An 18,170-nucleotide genomic window follows, 5' to 3' on the forward strand; every position below is an offset into this window, starting at 1 on the left:
ATTGTTGCTTTCTTAAAAACCAAAGCAAATGCTATTATGTTATCAAACAAGAACCTTATTCTCTGCTCTGTCTTTATGCTGCTCTGTCATCTGTTGTTTGTTTTTTTAGATGCTGTTGCTGTTAGTAGGTATATCTATCTCATTACTTTTGTAATATTGTATTTTTATTTTTATAATGAAGCTGCTCAGGGAGGAATTCATTCAAGGGTGAGATATGAGATATCTTGAGGTAACCAGTGTGGTAAATAAAATGATGGACTAGGACTCAGGAGACTTGGGTTTAAGTCACAACTCTGCCATGGAAACGGAACTGGTAAAACTACTCCTTAAATACTTCAAATACCTTGAAAGCCCTGTCCGGGTTACTATAGTCAATCCGACTTGATGGCACATAACATGAGGTATCTGCTATAAAAATAAAGTCCTTCAGGTGTCAGGAACAGATAGGATCACAAGATACTGTATATGTGTAAATACTTTGTGTGTTCTCAGTCTACCTTGTCCCTGTTGTTTGTGCCCTTTTTAAAAAAGAAAAATAAATCCTTGAATATTTGGTGAACAATCACTGCATTTAATTTTACTCCTTTTAATTTATTGTAGGAGAATGACATCTTCCTGGGCTGGGAAAAAGGAGCTTACAAGAAATGGGGGAAGAGTAAGAAAAAATGCTCTGATCTAACACTAGAAGAAATGAAAAAACAGGCTGCTGTACAGTGTCTTCGCTCTGCTTCTGATGAAGTATGTATTGGCAGTATTGTTAGCAATATCTTTAAAAGTAGTTAGCGTCAGATAAAACATGCCAAGTTTTGGATAACTTATATGTATTGTAGTTTCAGTTACAGTAATTGTAACATTTTAGAGTGAAAACTCAGCCTTACATACTTCCTCCTTGATATGTCTGAGAGGAAAAATATATCAGGTTTGTATTTCAGTTCATCGGATTCCTGTCTTCTTGTTATGCAAACTGAGAGCTGTGATTCAAAATAAACTCTAGTCAGTAACTAAACAGGCCAAGTACAAACCTTGGATTGTGCTTTTGTAGCCTTTTTTAACATATTGGGGCTTGTTTTTAACCACAATTCCTGATTTGCACATAAATGCAAGGCAGGAATCTACTAATGTAAATATAAATTCAGGTTTATTTCTCCTGCAGGTTGTGCTGGGGGAGGAGGAGATGAGGGTAGAATGTGTGAGGCCACTGGTTAGCACTGGATGCTTTCTGCTTATGCATGTAATTCCAAACCGTAGTTTAGCATTCTTTGTGAATGGGACCACAGTGCGCTATTCCATGTAAAAGAACATATAGTTTGGCTTTTAAGCAGACATTATAAATACGTTAAAGATAAGCTTTGCTGCTGCAGCTGATGTTATTATCCATCATCCAGTAATGGTTTGATCTAGGTACTGACAAATAAACACAGATGCTAGGAACCACGAGATGCTGCAGTTTACATCACCAGGATCATCCACTGAACCAGTTTGAGTAATATTAATGTCTCTGTGTCATCCAGTTACCTGAGCTCTATAGTGTGTTCACTTATTAGAGAATGAATATTTATTGATTGATTGATTGATTGATTGATTGATTGATTGATTGATTTGATTTGATTTGATTTATACCCCGCCTATCTGGCCCACCGGACCACTCTAGGCAGCTTCCAATATAAAATCAGATAATAAAAACATTAACAAATACATAATAATCAAACAGCAACAGCAGTGAAATAAAGAAGAAAAAGTAAGAGAGAAATCAAGAATTGGCTGGAGGGAAGGCCTGGATAAATAACCATGTTTTTAGTTGGGTTTTAAAGGTTCCCAGCGTGGGGGCCGTGCAAATCTCCGGAAGGAGATTGTTCCAGAGGCGAGGAGCCACCGCCAAGAAGGCCCGGTTTCGTGGCCTCTCTTGGCATCAGGCTCCTCAGCCTCACTTCCTGACTCTTTAGGACATTATATATAAACTGCAGTGTGTAACGTGTGTAGTTGTACTACACATATGTATTTCTTTTTAGCTGTGCTTTCCAGGTGTCTTCCATGTATCTTTTTTTTAAAAAATAGGTTTTTATTAATGAAATACAGATATAAATTAGTTAACAGATAGCATAGGAATACTGCATTATTTTAGCAAGATAGTTGTGGTAAATAGATCTGATAGAATAATATCATATTCATCAAAGTTCTGTGAATAGAAAGGTCAAGTGACTGTGAATGTGCTCTCTTTGGAGGGCCACACAGACGTATCGGTACCATAAAACCTGCTAATGTTTGTGTAGTTTCTTGCATATATAACACACTGTATCAGTTTCTCTGAGAGTCTCTAACATGTACCATCCATTTGTCACAAGATGTTGACATTCTTTCATCTTTTTGCTTTCTTGTCTGATTGCAAGGAGGAAACTGAATCTTGATGTAAGAGTGAGGCATTACCTGAAAAAAATATTCGGCAAGGATCACCCAAAGTTAGAATCCACCTGATGGCATATAATGGTTATTAAAGTCACAGTTGTACAGTGGTGCCTCGCTTAGCGATGTTCATCTGTTCCGGAAAAAACGTTGCTAAGCGAAAACATCGCTAAATTAAAAAGCCCATAGAAATGCATTAAAACGTGATTATGCGCTTAAAACATACCTTTAAGCGAAAATCCTCCATAGCGCCACCATTTTCGCTGCCTCTTAAGCGAGGAAAAACAGTGGGCGGCCATTTTGAAACTGCCAATCAACTGTTTAAAAAGGGTCGCTTTGCCATGATCGCTTCCCCGCGATCATCGCAAAGCGAAAAAACCCTATAGGGACATCGCAAAGCGATCGCTTTTGCGATCACAAAAACTCTGTCGCTAAGCAATTTTGTTGCTCAATGGAGCGATCGCTGTGCGAGGCACCATTGTATTTATATGAAATTTATGGTTGACATTGTCATTAATTTGATTCTAATACCTGTCCAGAATTTCACTAGTATTAGGGAATCCGATCACATTTCAACTTTGTCGAACAGGCTGATAGGTCATGGCAGGGATTGTCGACCCCTCATCCGCGTCCTGGTGGGCTTGCCAGAACTGGGCCACGGATACGGATCTTCACACACACACACACGGGTTATATTTCACACTCACGCTGGGGGCGTGTCGCAATCACAGTGGGTGTGTCACCCTTGTGGGGGGGGTGTTGCACCAACAGGGTGCCCCCCCCCCACACATGGAGCTTGCTCCCCCCAACCAGCCCGTGGACCCAAAAAGGTTTGGGACTTCTGGTTTATTGTATACTATGAATCCTCTTCCCATCATCTAATCTTAGATGGTTTGTGGTGCAGTTAGCCATGTTTAATATGGCTTTGTGTATTGTGGATGACAATTCTTTTACCTTTGAATCATAAACAGTTGTTAAAATCTGGTAAGCAGTCTGCTGGCTTCTTTTTGCACTGTAGTTATAACAATCAAATGTAACATCTGATATATACGTAGCTACAGCATAGATGAGTTGAGGATTATTTTTAAAATATGGTTCCTGAAAAGGCTTTTTGCCTGTTTGAGGGAGATGAATCCCTCAAAAGATACCCAAGCTTGCTTCACTGAACCCTGAAGATTGTGGCTTTTTATCAGCATGGAAGAAAAGCAGATGTGGAAGTATTGGCATCAAGGGAGCATAAGGAGGTACAAGAACTTTAGCCAACATTAACCAGGTTTGTAAAGAGGTTAATAGAAGGTTTGTATATTTGGTATAACTTTTTGGTATTCATTAGAATGTAAGTGAATTTCTTTGTTACAGAATTTCAACTTGGATATAGGATTTCTCTGGGTCGTTCGCTAACAAATGAGGAATCTGACACAAATAAAAGGCATCATAGTGTTTGGATATGTCAGGCAGACCTATATCACCATGTGACACTTACTGGTAAATTAGAGATTTTACCATAGCAGGGACGTGGTGGCACTGTGGGCTAAACCGCAGAAGCCTGTGCTGCAAGGTCAGAAGACCAAGCAGTCGTAACATCGAATCCACGCGACGGAGTGAGCTCCCGTCGCTTGTCCCATCTCCCGCCAACCTAGCGGTTTGAAAGCATGCAAATGCAAGTAGATAGGGAGCACTTCGGTGGGAAAGTAACAGCGTTCCGTGTCTAAGTCGCACTGGCCATGTGACCACGGAAGATTGTCTTCAGACAAACGCTGGCTCTGTGGCTTGGAAATGGGGATGAGCACCGCCTCCTAGAGTCGAACACGACTGGACAAAAATTGTCAAGGGGAACCTTTACCTTTACCATACTGGGTTTTTAAAATTCTAAAACATAGTTGTAAAAAAGTTGTCAACAGTTTTGGAGTGATTTTTCAGGTAGACTTAAAGTGTTTGAAATAAAAATAACTTGGGAAGTGCTGCCATTTTTAAGCCTGCTATCCTGCCAAACCAAGATGTACAGTATTCAGTTTGGTTGAGGCACACAGTTGTTGCTGTTGTTTAATTTAGACAGCAGCTTGTGATTTAATTTTCTAAATTTAGTTTGATATTTGTGTATGGTTGTGCTTATATATTTGATTGTGGTGTTAATTAAGATTTGTAATGGTATGCAAGGATTCTCTTCTAGGCTCAGATCAATACAAAGCTCTTTGGACTTGTAGTTAATTTGGAGCCCCATAACTAAACTGTAGTTTTTAAAGTCTTATACAATTATTGGGCTTCCTTTATAAGGTTTGAAAAGAGCAAAGCAATATTGTACATAAAGAGATTTAATTGTGACTTTGCCTCCAGTTGTAGTGCTTTACAGGTCTGGATTGTTCTTGACCTTTTCAGATTGGCGGTTCCATGGTTAAGACAAAAATGAAGGATTAAACCATGGAGAAACTATCTGATTTCTCCGAGTAGCAGGACATCATTTGTAATAGTATTGCTAATTTTGATAGTTGGATTAGAACTGGTATAAAGGTATTCAATGAATCAAGTTAATATTAATTTGAAATTCATTTTAGTTAAGGTTTGTAATAAGAATTTCTGTTGGGAGGTAATCAAATGCTTTTTGAGAAGCAAGGGAGAGGATTACAGTTAGTTGCTTATTGGCTTTGAATGACATTTAACTATTCTTCTGAGTGAGAGTTGAAGACATGGAATGAAGTCCATTTAGTCATTCTGAATATATTGGGTTATGAAGTCTAATAGAAAAAACTGAGGTTAGCAATTTAGCATCGTGATTCATTATTTCGGTTGGGTAGTATGAGTAATTTACTGGGAATGCTAACTGATTTTGGTACAAGTATTTGAGAGGTTTTTCACAAAGGATAGATAGGTCTGTCTTTAAGGTATGATTAAATAATTAATTTTTATGAGATTCCTTTAGAAGTCTTATCAAGCCTAGATATATTATTCTTAAAATGGATTAAAGAATAACCAATTTGACTTATTCTATGATTATGTTTGAATTGAGGTGTTGAATGTGCTTGTCGGTTTAGGGGTGTGTGTGTGTATTTAAGTATTTATAGGAAAGAATTTATAAACAGTACAAATGTTAAACATTGCCAGGTAAAAACAAAAACTGTGTAATCAAAGAGTAACAAATATACTTTGTATCTGGAGCAGCCACCCACTGGGGAAGAGATTGCGTAACACAAAGTGCTCTTCTCACTAGCAGAGAACAATAGGCAATGAGAACCATGAGTAGAAAAACAAATTGTCTCCCACCTGAAGTGATCAAGGGTCAACAAAGAGAAATCATTTGTATATAAAATGTAACAATTATAAATTTGCCACACTGGCTATGTGAACCAATTGAATTCCATGTTATTTTTTTCAGGATGTTCAGCCAACCTTAAAAACAATCAACAAGTAACTTAGATTCCATTTTAACATACTTCAAATGCAGGTTAGGGACATTGGCTTCAGCAGGGGTTAAGGATTTATATTGTTAATCTGAAGCATCTCCAAGATTCTTCTATCTTCCTTTTGATTGCTAGTAGTGAAAATTCTATCATCATAGTGTACATAACAACACAAAGAGATTCCCCACTTATTTCAGTTTCTGTGTGCATTGACAAAGATGTCTCCTGAACTTTAGAATTTCAGGATGTGGGCAAACCAATGGATGTTGTCTGTCTGGATTTTCAGAAGGTGTTTGACATGGTCTCTCATCAAAGGCTGCTGTGAGAACTCCACAGTCAGAGGATAAGAGGGCAGGTCCTCTTGTGGATTGAGAATTGGTTTAGAACCAGGAAACGAGTGGACCTTTGACTTACAGACGGCTTGACTTACAGACTTTTTGAGTTACAGACTTCTCTGGCCGCAAAATTTAGGTTTGACTTGCAGCCTGAGAATTGACTTACAAACCAGAAAAAAACCAAAATGGAACAAAAACGGCCTGTTACGGGATTAATCGGTTTTCAATGCACTGTAGGTCAATGGAGACTTGACCTACAGACTTTTTGACTTGAGAACCGCCTTCCAATACGGATTAAGTTCTCAAGTCAAGACTCCACTGTAGGTGTCAATGGGCAATTTTCACAATGGAGAAGTAAAGAGTGGTGTGCCCCAGGTATCTGTCCTGGGACCGGTGCTTTTCAACCTGTTCATCAGTGACCTGGAGACAGGGATAAGCAGTGAAGTGGCCAAGTGTGCAGATGACACGAAACTTTTCCAGGTGGTGAAGACCAGAAGGGATTGTGAAGTGTTCCAGGAGGATGTCTCCAAACTGGGAGAATGGGTGGCAAAATGGCAAATGCGTTTCAGTATAAGAAAATGTAAAGTAATGCACATTGTGGCAAAAAATCAAAACTTTATCAGCTAATGGGTTCTAGTTGTCCGTGACAGATCAGGAAAGAGATCTTGGCATGCTGGTAGACAGCTCAATTAAAGTGTCAACCCTATGTGAAGAAGGCCAATTCCATGCTTGGTATCATTAAAAGGGGGGTTGAAATTAAAACAGCCAACAATATAAGACCATTGTACAAAACAATGGTAAGGCTGCACCTGGAGCACTGCTTACAGTTCTGGTCGCTGCATCTCAAAAAAGACATAGTTGAACTGGAAAAGGTGCAGGAAAGAGATCTTGGTGTGCTGGAGGGCAGCTTGATGAAAGTGTCAACCCAGTGTGCGGGGGCAGTGAAGAAGGCCAATTCCATGCTAAATCTCATTAAAAAGAGGATTGAAAATAAAACAGCCAACATTTTAATACCATTGTACAAAATGCTGATAAAGCCACACTTGGAGTGTTGCATACAGTTCTCAAAAAGACATAGTAGAACTGGAAAAGGTACAGAAGAGAGTGACTAAAATGATGACTGGGTTGGGGCACCTCCCTTATGAGGAAAGGCTACACCGTTTCAGGATCTTTAGTCTAGAGAAAAGGCGCCTGAGGGGGGACATGATTGAGACATATAAAATTATGCAGGGGGTGAATAAAGTGGATAGAGGGGAAGCACTTTTTTCCTCTCAGAGAATACTAGAACCAGAGAAAATCCACTCAAATCGAGTGTTGAGAGAGTGAGAACAGACAAAAGAAAAGATTTATTTACCCAGCGTGGTGTTAGTCTATGGAACTTCTCGCCACAGGATGTGGTGATAGCATCTGGCCTAGTTGGCTTTAAAAGGGGATTGGACAGATTTCTGTAGGAAAAGTTCAACACAGGTTGCAAGCCATGATGGGGATGTACAACACTGGTTCTTAACCTTGGGTTACTCAGGAGTTTTGGACTGCAACTCCCAGAAGCCTTCACCACCAGCTGTGCTGGCTGGGGTTTCTGGGAGTTGCAGTTCAAAAACATCTGAGTAACAAAGGTTAAGAACCACTGATGTACAATCTCCAGGCTTAGAAGGAAGGTACCTGAAAATGGCAGATGCAGGAAAGGGGTAACAGGAGACAGATACAGTGGTGCCTCGCACAGCGAGGTTAATCCATTCCGGATTAACCCTCGCTGTGTGAAAGCATCGTTGAACGGGGCAAGAAAACCAATTGAAACGCATTAAACAGTGTTTAATGCATTCCAGTTGGGCTGAATACTCACCGTTCAACGATGCTTCCGGGCGGCTGGCAGCCATTTTCGCACCCTCCCCTCGCTGAACGAGGGCCCGAAAATGGCTGCGATCAGCTGTCCGCCGGGTCCAAAATGGCCGCCGGAACAGCCGAAATGGCCGGGTGCAGCATTTTCGCACCCTTGGTAAGCGAGGGGAGGGCGCGAAAACGCGCGCAGCCATTTCGGCTGTCCCGGCAGCGTTTTCGCGCCCTCCCCTCACCAAGGGCGCGAAAACGCTGCGCGTGGCCATTTTGGGGTCGCGTGGCGGCCATTTTGGACCCGCCGACCAGCTGATCGGTGGGTCGCAAGGCGAAGGTCAGTAAGCGAACCGCTTACCGACCTTCGCTCTGTGAATTGTGCCCAATCTAGGTGCCGTTTCGCGATCGCTGTTGCGATCGCAAAAACGGCACCGTTGCGCGGATTCATCGCTCTACGGAGCGACCGTTTTGCGAGGCACCACTGTATCTAGTTGTCTCATGTGTTCCCAGAGGCATCTGGTGGGGCCACTGTGAGATACAGGAAGCTAGACTAGATAGGCCTTTGGCCTGATCCAGAGGGCTGTTATGTTCTTATATAAAATCTTGCTCTGAAATGCCAGGATGGGAGAACAGTTCCGAGAATCATTCAGTAAAGAAGGTTGATAGTGTTCTCCCTGCCTCCTGATTGTGGGACCCTATGGGCCTTCATGTTCCAGTAGCAACTACAGTCTTCCAGATTCTTGTTTGTAACTGGAACTGTTAGGTTGGTTTTGTTGGGTTTTCGATTAATCAGTGATTTCAGGCACCTGCCAAGTGCTGGTTTCAGTACTTGTTGGTTTCTCTAATGGAGATGAATGTGAGGCTTCCAGTGGTTTTAGTGTTGTCAACCATTCTTCCTTCAGTGTTGCATTTTTTAAGCCAGGTATGAGATGTTTCACATGTGGGTTCTTGTCCTTGCTAATCATACACTATTACAGTGTTATACTTTGTCTGTTTTCTCTGACAGATTGGGTAGTGCAGAGCAATTTCTGAAGCCAAAATACATTGATAGGTTGTTTTTTGGTTGCTTTTGGAATGTAATACATTTTAGTAGTATTATATCACTGTTTTATAGAGATGAGTTGTTGTTGTAGTGTAGTAGTAATATTGAGGTACTGAGTGTTTTGAGAATGCAACAGATGACTCCTTGACCTGAGAAACTTAACCACGTAAAATCTGACATAGGAGAAACAGAAATAAGAGGGAAGTGGAAGTAGGGACAGGCTGAAGCAGACACATGATATGATATGCTAGGGAACATGGGTTCCTGTTTTTTTGTTTGTTTGTTTGTTTTGTTTTGTTTTGTTGTTATGACTTGCATGATGCTACACATTGCTTGATTGCTCCTGCTCACAGTGGGAGCAGATGAACCAGAGAACTTCACTCCATGATTTTTTACTGTGTTTTCTGAATATACTGTAGTTGCTTTCTTTTGTCTGGTTGGTTTCTTTCCCAACAAATCAGGGAATGAATTCGGAGTTTACGTCTCTTGTTTTTTGAGAGAGAAACAAAACCAGAAAAAACCAATTGGATTTGAATAATAAGATGGACAACGGAAAGAATCCAATGGTTTTCTCTCCTGCCAGTGGGAATGAATGGGCAATGTGCACCAGAACCCTGCTTGCATTTTATGAACCAAGATTCACATGGTTCCTATACGTACCATGTTGTGACTTCAGCCACTATGTGTGTTTCAGTTGTACATTTGATTTGATAATACACTCACTTAAAGTAGTATATTGGGAGATTACACTGCTGATCATATATCTTCATGTACATATATCAATAGATATGGGCATTTTGTTGGTGATCTTAGAGAGTCTGCAGGTTTTCAATTGATCAAGTGTAAATGAAATGTGATGGTGGTGAGGAAGGTTTGGTGAGGGGGCAGTGAAATCAAAAATCCAGAATAACTCTTGCTTATCAGAACTAAAAATTATAGACATGAGCTTGGTCTTGGGTATCTGATCTACTGTAGAATAGATGTATGGAGGCAACTAAGCACTGGGTGAGATGGGAAAAGGTAATATAAGATGAAATAGAGCTTTTTGGCAATTATTATTCATTGTATTCTTATGTACTTCTCTGTGTGTAGTCTAAAATCTTCAAGTTGTGTGTTTTGTTTTGTTTTTTGCAGCAGGCTAGTACAGTGGTGCCTCGCACAGCGAGGTTAATCCGTTCCGGAACACCTGATCGGTGGGTCGCAAAGCGAAGGTCGGTAAGCGAACCGCTTACCGACCTTCGCTCTGCGACTTTCGCCCATTGGGGCCGTCGCTCTGCGATCGCATTAGCGATCGAAAAAATGTCCCCGTAGAGCGAATTCATCGCTCTACGGGGCGTTCGTTGTGCGAGGCACCACTGTACTTAACATTAGTCCCAATGCATAGCCATAGCATTTTTTACAGTACTGTTATAAGGATTTCTGAAATCATATATACAAGCCTCTTAGAAACTCAAATCCTTGCTAATGTATAATTAAGTTTTGTTCTTGTACAGAGCTCTGGGATTGAGACTTTAGTGGAAGAACTCTGCTGCAGGCTGAAAGATCTCCAGAGTGAACAAGGTAACAATATTTATTAAAATAAATAGTTTTGAGGTTTGGACCAACATGAGGTGTATTAGCCTGGTACTTTGTGCTCAGTTCTGTTTGTTATGGATGGTTGGAATAAAGCCTGCTCCTCACTGACAGTGAGGAAATAAACCTTTGTCAGGGCCATGTGTTTCAGACTGCTAGTGGAAGTTCACATGGTAGAATAGTTGTCAGCTTGCCTCACTGTTGGCTGGAATGATATGATCCACTTCATTGGCAGTTTGTGACAACTGGGCTTACATCTTTTGTCATAACTTGAAATGCTCCTTGGTAACAACAGCTGAAATCCTATTGGCGTACATTTACTCTGCATAAGCCACATGACACCATACAGCAGTGGAAATCTTTTATTTCATTTAATTAAACATTTCCAAGGCCCCCTTGGGATCCCTTTTCCCCTTGGGAAAATCATGGCCAGATTGCCACTAGTGGTCCTGATCTGGTAGCGGGACCACAAGTGGCCATTTTCTAATATTAAAGGCTGACTAGGCTCTCAAGGACAAAAGGGATCCTTGGGGAGCCTCAGAATCTGAAATGGAGGAATATAATTGTTTTAATTTAATTAAATTAAAGATTTTGATACTTGATGATCTTATTTGGCTTGAGTGGCATGCAATTATGTCAACAGGAGTTCAGTTCTGTAATGCATACAGAATCTCAGTTTATGGCCATAGAGGAAAAATACTGATTAATGGTTAGTTATTATTAAATATGTAATAAACAAAACTGCACTTTGTAGGAGAGGAAATCACATGATTGAGTATTTCTGTGTAATGATTTAAACAAATGCTATTCTGAAACAAAGAAAGTAAGATTATATATTTATAAATCATTATTTTTTAATGTAACTATTGCTCTAAAATTGAATTTTGATTTTGACCAAGTACAAATCTGATCTCCTGAGTCATCAGTACTCAAGTGACTTGAATTATGGCTACATTACAATGTATGGAAAGAACAGTTATGGCAATGGATTGTGTCTAGACTAAGTCATACTTCAGTAATGTTGAAATCCACGGAGAAAGCTAGTCATGATTGACTTGTGAAATCACTGAGATTCAGTGTGAGTAACTTAATTTGGATCCACCTGTCTATTCAGGGCAGATGTTCTTAAGAAGAAGCAGACACACATTATTGTAGGCACTGAGAAACATCTTGTGGCTTCAGGAAATTATATCCTGACTAGTGTCATCTGTTACATTTAGCTAAAATTTATCTAAAATTCTCAAAGCATAAATGTTTCTCTCTCCATAATCAACCAAATAACATGAACATGTTTTTTTTCCCCTATGTGTAACTACCAGATCTTCATTCAGGAATTTTCTCATCAAATAAACATAAGACCACATAGTAAAAGAAATGTGAATTAGCTCTACAAAAGTATTGGATTATACTGCTGGGTGATACAAAGACTCTGTTTCAAAATCCAACATATTATGCTGGCTGCTCAAACATGCGACTATCCCAATATTTTCAGCACTGAAGTGAACCAATATATTGTAGAATTGCATTCTTTTAAATATAATCATTTAGTATGTTGTGTGCTATTCTTTGTAATACATTTGAAATCAAAAGTCTGAAATCACACTTCCAGTTTAACTGCATTGTTTTTACAGCAGGGGAGAAGATTCACAAAAAGCTGGAGGGCCCTTTGCCTCCTGAAGTTGATTTAACTGCTGCAACAAAGGATCAAGTGGAAATGTATGTTTCTCTAAAAAAGTATCTTGTTCTTCAGTGTAAGGAGATGTAAACAAGCACCATTTTGAATAGGCACTCTAGTACTGACACTGGCTTAGAAATAAGGATATGAACTATTGTCTTTATATTAAAATACTTTTCTTCTGAATATGGATCATGTTAGAATCTAAGTTTTATTTCATACTTCAATGAACAGAATTCTGCCATGCATTGAAGCAGGAGAGTTACAAGAATATTCAGTGCAACATATCCCACTTTCTCTTTCAGTGGAAGACAGTGTTAATTTTCATCATCAAGCCATAAAATTTGCATCTCCAAATTACCGCAGTTGTGCAATAAGACTACCTTAGGAAACAGTTTGCCATCAGCTCTACCAAGCAAGGTGCTGAGGCTGACAGAACCAGTCAGGGACAAGTTATTGATCTGCTGAACCACAGCTCTTCATGTTGGAGAAGTTAGTTATCATCATCTAAACATAATACATGCAATTACAGCTTTGTTATACTTTTTCATATGATGTGTATAGTAATAGGTGGAGATCCTCTGCCTTTGTTTGATCAAATCAAGAAAAGTCAAATATTTTAAATTTGCACTTTAATGCTTTCAGATAGCATTCCCTTCAGGAGATGTAAGTGTGCAATCAATTTAAATGCCTAGTCAGGATTAAATTCAGTGTGCTGTTCTGTGTGGAATTGAATGCTTAAATGTTGGATTTGTATTATTACTGCAAAACTCAGTGCCTAATTATTGTCCGTTTGTTCTCAGGTATTATGAAGCATTTCCACCTCTTTCTAAGAAACCAGTCTGTCTGCAAGAAATTATGACTGTGTGGAATAAATCCAAAATTTGTTCTTACTCGAGTTCCTCCTCATCTTCTACTGTCCCAGCAACGAGCACAGATACATCATCTCCAAAGGATTGCATTAGTGAAAGTGAGGCATCCAAAGAGAGAATCAGTAGCAAAGCATCTACCACTGTAAATGAGAGAGCAATCCAGAAAAAAGATAAAGATGAAAAAGAGAACAAGTTTGGGAATAGCAGTGTTGAAGAGAAACCTTCATACAAAAAGCAAGTCCGACACAAATCTGAGGGGAAAATTCGTCCACGATCTTGGTCTTCTGGATCCAGTGAAGAAGGTTCAAATTCTAGTGGTAATCAAAGTGAAGTAAAAACAGCTACAAAATGTGTTAAAGTGAGGCATAAAACCAGGGAGGTTCGAAGTAAAAAAGGACGAAATGGACAGAGCAGGCATTTGGCAAAAGCCGGTGAGAAAGCTGAAAGAAAAATTTATGGCAGCAGCAGCAGCAATGGATCCATCAAACAACTGTGTAAGAGGAGCAAACGGCCATTGAAAGAAATCAGAAGGAAAGAAGCTGGCAGCTATGAGAGAAAAGAGCTATATTTTGATAGCAGAAATGAAAGAGAATATAAGGAAGAACCATTATGGTATACTGAGCCAATTACAGAATACTTTGTTCCACTGAGCAGAAAAAGTAAGCTTGAGACAACGTACCGCAACAGGCAAGATGTATGTGAAGTAACATCAGAGGCTGTAGAAGAATTAGCTGAGTCGGTGCAAGGTCTTTGCATTAGCAACAATAATATTAATAAAACATACCTCGCAGCAGGTACTTTCATTGATGGCCGTTTTGTGGAAATGCCTGCAGTTCTAAATGAGGACATTGGCCTCAGTAGAACCTCAGTGTGTTCTCAACCAGAGGACGATACACACTCAGATGGTGTTCATCTGTCAGAACTAACACACTTCTATGAAGTGGATATTGACCAATCCATGTTGGATTCTGGTGCCTCAGGCAAGATGCAAGGAGAGAGTCGGATTCTGAATATGATTCGGCAGAAAAGTAAAGAGGGAACTGATTTTGAGGCAGAATGTTGCATAGTGTTTGATGGAATGGAGTTGCAAGGGGAAAGTGCAATATGGGCAGATTCAACCACCTCTGGTGCTGAAGGGTGGTTCTTGCAAGATCTTAGTAATTTAGCTCAATTTTGGGAGTGCTGTTCATCTTCTAGCTCTGGTGATGCAGATGGGGAAAGTTTTGGAGGAGATTCTCCTATTAGACTTTCTCCTACCTTAGACAGCACAATGCTTAACTCACACACGCTTGCAGGCAATCAAGAGCTGTTTTCAGATACTAATGAAGGGTCTGGCTTAAATTCTTTTTCAGTGTTTGAAGTGCAATGCAGTAATTCTGTCTTACCATTTCCTTTTGAAAAACTCAGCTTGGGAAATGAAAATACAGATTCTAGTAGCAATGTTGGTATGTTTGGGAAAACACAGTCTAGATTGTTAATATGGACCAAAAATAGTGCCTTTGATGAAAATGAACACTGTTCTAATCTGTCAACAAGAACTTGTAGTCCATGGTCATACTCTGAGGAAACACGTTCAGACAATGAGACTTTAAATATTCCATTTGAAGAATCCCCCCAGTTTAACTCAGATGATATTAATTATGTAGTTCCTAGAGTAACTTCAAGTTACGTAGATGAAGAAATAGATTTTTTGCAGGATGAAACCTGTCAGGAACAGACTAGATGTTTAGGAGAAATACCCACCTTGATTTTTTCAAAAAAATCTAAACTAGAATCTGTCTGTGGTATTCAGCTAGAACAAAAATCTGAAGATAAAGAATATGAAACTGCACAAGTGTGTAGTGACAGCAGTCCGCATGAAGATGACTATGGCTCAGGGGTTATTAAAGACATCTGGACAAATATGACAGATGGAAATTCTGCAGAAATAGTAGAAATAGATGGAATAGAAGAGGAGCTGTTTTCAGCTGATGCAAATCATTACTGCTGCTGCTTAAATGATGCAAAGTTAGAAATTCTTCAGGATCCTAAGAAAGCAGTACAAAGATCAGAATATCATCTGTGGGAAGGTCAGAAAGAGAATTTGGAAAAAAGAGCTTTCGCATCAAACAGTTTATCAAAAGTGGATTGTGGAGATTATACTACACCTTCCAAACCATGGGATATTAATCAAGATAAAGAAAGCTCATTTATTCTTGGGGGTGTATATGGTGAGCTCAAAACTTTTAACACTGATGGAGAGTGGGCAGTGGTGCCACCCAGTCATCCAAAAGGAAACTTGCTACAGTGTGCAGCTTCTGATGTAGTTACAATAGCTGGTACAGATGTCTTCATGACGCCAGGAAACAGCTTTGCCCCTGGTCACAGACAATTATGGAGACCCTTTGTGTCTTTTGAACAGAGTGAACATTTGAAGTGTGGTGATCATGGATTAAATAGGGGTTTTTCATTTATCTTCCATGAAGACTTGTTAGAAGCTTGTGGTAATTTTCAAGGTGAAGAGCCTGGTCTTGAATATTCATTCTCTTCCTTTGACTTAAATAATCCATTTTCACAAGTTCTTCATGTAGAATGTACATTTGAACCAGAAGGAATTACATCCTTCAGCCCTTGCTTTAAACCCAAATCTATCCTTTGCTCGGATTCTGATAGGGAAGTCTTTCGTCCAAGGATATGTGGTGGCGGGAGGACACAGTACAGAGCTATACGGATTTCTCCTAGAACTCACTTTCGCCCCATTTCTGCATCTGAACTTTCTCCATGTGGTGGAAGTGAGTCTGACTTTGAATCAGAGAAAGATGAGGGGAATATCCCTGCCCCTTCACAATCTGAAGTGTTTGATGATCCACAAGCAGATCTCAAACCACTGGAAGAAGATGCAGAAAAAGATGGGCATTATTATGGCAAATCAGAACTTGAGTCTGGGAAGTTCCTTCCTAGATTAAAAAAGTGTGGAATGGAAAAGAGTGCACAGACATCTCTGGATTCCCAGGAAGAATCATCTGTAACATTGCTGTTAGAAAATGAGAATTCTTGCTTAGAGTGCAGCATGAAAGACCCACAAGACACGATGGCTGTAGAAAATTCTAAAGCTGGTTGCAGTGTTGTTGAACCACAAGAAGAGGAAGACAAGTCTTGCGGTTGTAAAGATGATTCTTATGAAGATAACCTTGTTACTTCAGCACAGCTGAAAGAGGTATGTTCTGGGAAGTACAGTGTCATACATTTTAAAAATATGTAATTTAAATCCGCAATATGCCACTGAGGCCTAAATCCAGTTGTTTGTCCCAACTAGATTACATCTTCAAAATCAGTGGGTTTATAATCCAGCAGCTGATTGAGTCAATTTACTCTTTGGGGCACCAGCAATTTTGATTTAGGCCCTTCTTCCAGTCTGAATACAGTTTTACATATTTGATATAAAAGGTTATTTGCACATCTGGTAAATTTGAATGGTTAAAACTGGTAAAAGTGCTGTTTGTCTCTATATGTGAAGTGAGAATTACGACTAGATTTAGGCATGTCTGTTTCTCCATAGGTTCCCAGAGTGGTCTATATGAACCCCCAGGGGTCGATTTTGACTTGCAAGGGGTCCATGTCAGAGAGGGGAAAAAATGGGGGTACAAGTTTAGACTTGTATCAAAGCTTTGCAGGTGGCAGGGGGTCTACGGAAAAATAAGTCAGCAAGTGGTCTGCGGGGCAAAAAAGTTTGGGAACCTATGCAAGCTGTTGATAGAGTGGTCATAACAACCAGATAGGCGGGATATAAATAGAATAAATAAAATAAGATACTAGGTACCAGAATTCTGTACAAGGTACTGGCTGTGTTGCATGCAAAAGGGAATGACGATTTGATATACAGTAGGTGCTGTTTTGTCGGTGAGACTGATTTTCCCTGGATTATTATACTATACTAGACATTTTTCTTTCCCTCACATTTATGCATGTCTCAAGACTTGGTGTTCGTTATAATATTCGATCAAATTACTGGTACAATAGACGTATGTGTGATTTGACTTTCCCTCCCTTGTGCAAGGAGGTATCTGCTCCTTATGCAAGTAGAATTGGGCTGTTACAGGATTATTCTGCCAACATAGCATTCCTCGTTTTGGGTGATATCATTGACTTTTCAGATTAAAACAACAGATGTGGGTAGGAAGACAGAAAACATCCTCTTTAAGATGTTATTTGGCCTGTAGAAGTTGTGTATGACGTTATGACCATAAAACTGGGCCAGGCAATAGAAGTAGGCACACACCCTTTTGAATGTTCTCCTAAGAGTATGGAATCTGTAATTGGGATGATTTTCCATTTTCGTTTTTAGAATTTGGGTGGATACATTTCAAGAAGCAGTCCAAGCATCCACAAATTCAGTTGTTGTCAAAACGTTTTCTCAGAGTATGTGGAGCATAGTTCTGTATCCTCAGAGATTGAACATTAATAGAAGAGTGTCAGTTTCTGACAGTAACATTTTCCTTTTATTTCTAGGATAGGCATGGTTATGTCTTGTAACTGGTAGATGATTGTAATACCTCCAGCTGTACAATCTAAACCTCTTTCCTTGCTTATATTGTCACATTTCTTTTTTTCTGTCAGAGTAACTTGAATAAAAGCCCCTATTTCCTTTTCCTGGTCTGATGTCAGTTAAAACTAATTTCTTCTAGATCCCAAAGGACATCCAAGAACTTCTCTCTCATTGCATTTTCTGTAGTTGAAACACATTTGTTTTAGCAATCCTTTATATAGACTTTTGGAATGTAGTGGTCCAGCAGGACACCTACGCAATATTATGTGCTCTTCTAATTTCTCAGTTACTTACTGAAGCTACTTGTATGTCACCTTTCTCAGCATAGGGGACCCAAGGCATTTCAAAACAGCAGATTTTTAAAACCTTATACAAATATAATATTTAAAAAAATAAGTAAACATCATATATTAAGATTTAAAAATCAAGTTTAAAAACAGTTTTAAAAACAAATTTTAAAAACAGCATTCCTGAGAAGATAACTTAGTGCTTAAAAGCCTTGTCTCTGAATTAGATGAAGAAAG

General features: G+C 39.4%; 1 protein-coding gene across 11 annotated transcripts in view; it reads left to right on the forward strand.

The window, feature by feature from the left end:
- KIAA0232 (KIAA0232 ortholog) overlaps nt 1-18,170 on the forward strand; it is a 61,125-nt gene that overhangs the window by 29,333 nt on the left and 13,622 nt on the right. For 6 of the 11 annotated variants that reach the window (XM_078392528.1, XM_078392530.1, XM_020790549.3 and 3 more), the window contains 4 exons: nt 601-738; nt 10,496-10,562; nt 12,206-12,290; nt 13,053-16,317. In XM_078392528.1, coding sequence (XP_078248654.1) covers nt 601-738; nt 10,496-10,562; nt 12,206-12,290; nt 13,053-16,317 — 3,555 coding nt within the window. Of the gene's footprint in view, nt 1-600; nt 739-3,593; nt 3,674-10,495; nt 10,563-12,205; nt 12,291-12,554; nt 12,742-13,052; nt 16,318-18,170 lie in introns of those variants that run through there. The other 5 variants (XM_020790546.3, XM_078392532.1, XM_078392533.1 and 2 more) reach the window with 3 other exon arrangements.

This window comes from Pogona vitticeps, chromosome 4 (assembly GCF_051106095.1).
Source record: "Pogona vitticeps strain Pit_001003342236 chromosome 4, PviZW2.1, whole genome shotgun sequence".
NCBI classification, from domain to species: Eukaryota; Metazoa; Chordata; class Lepidosauria; order Squamata; family Agamidae; genus Pogona; species Pogona vitticeps.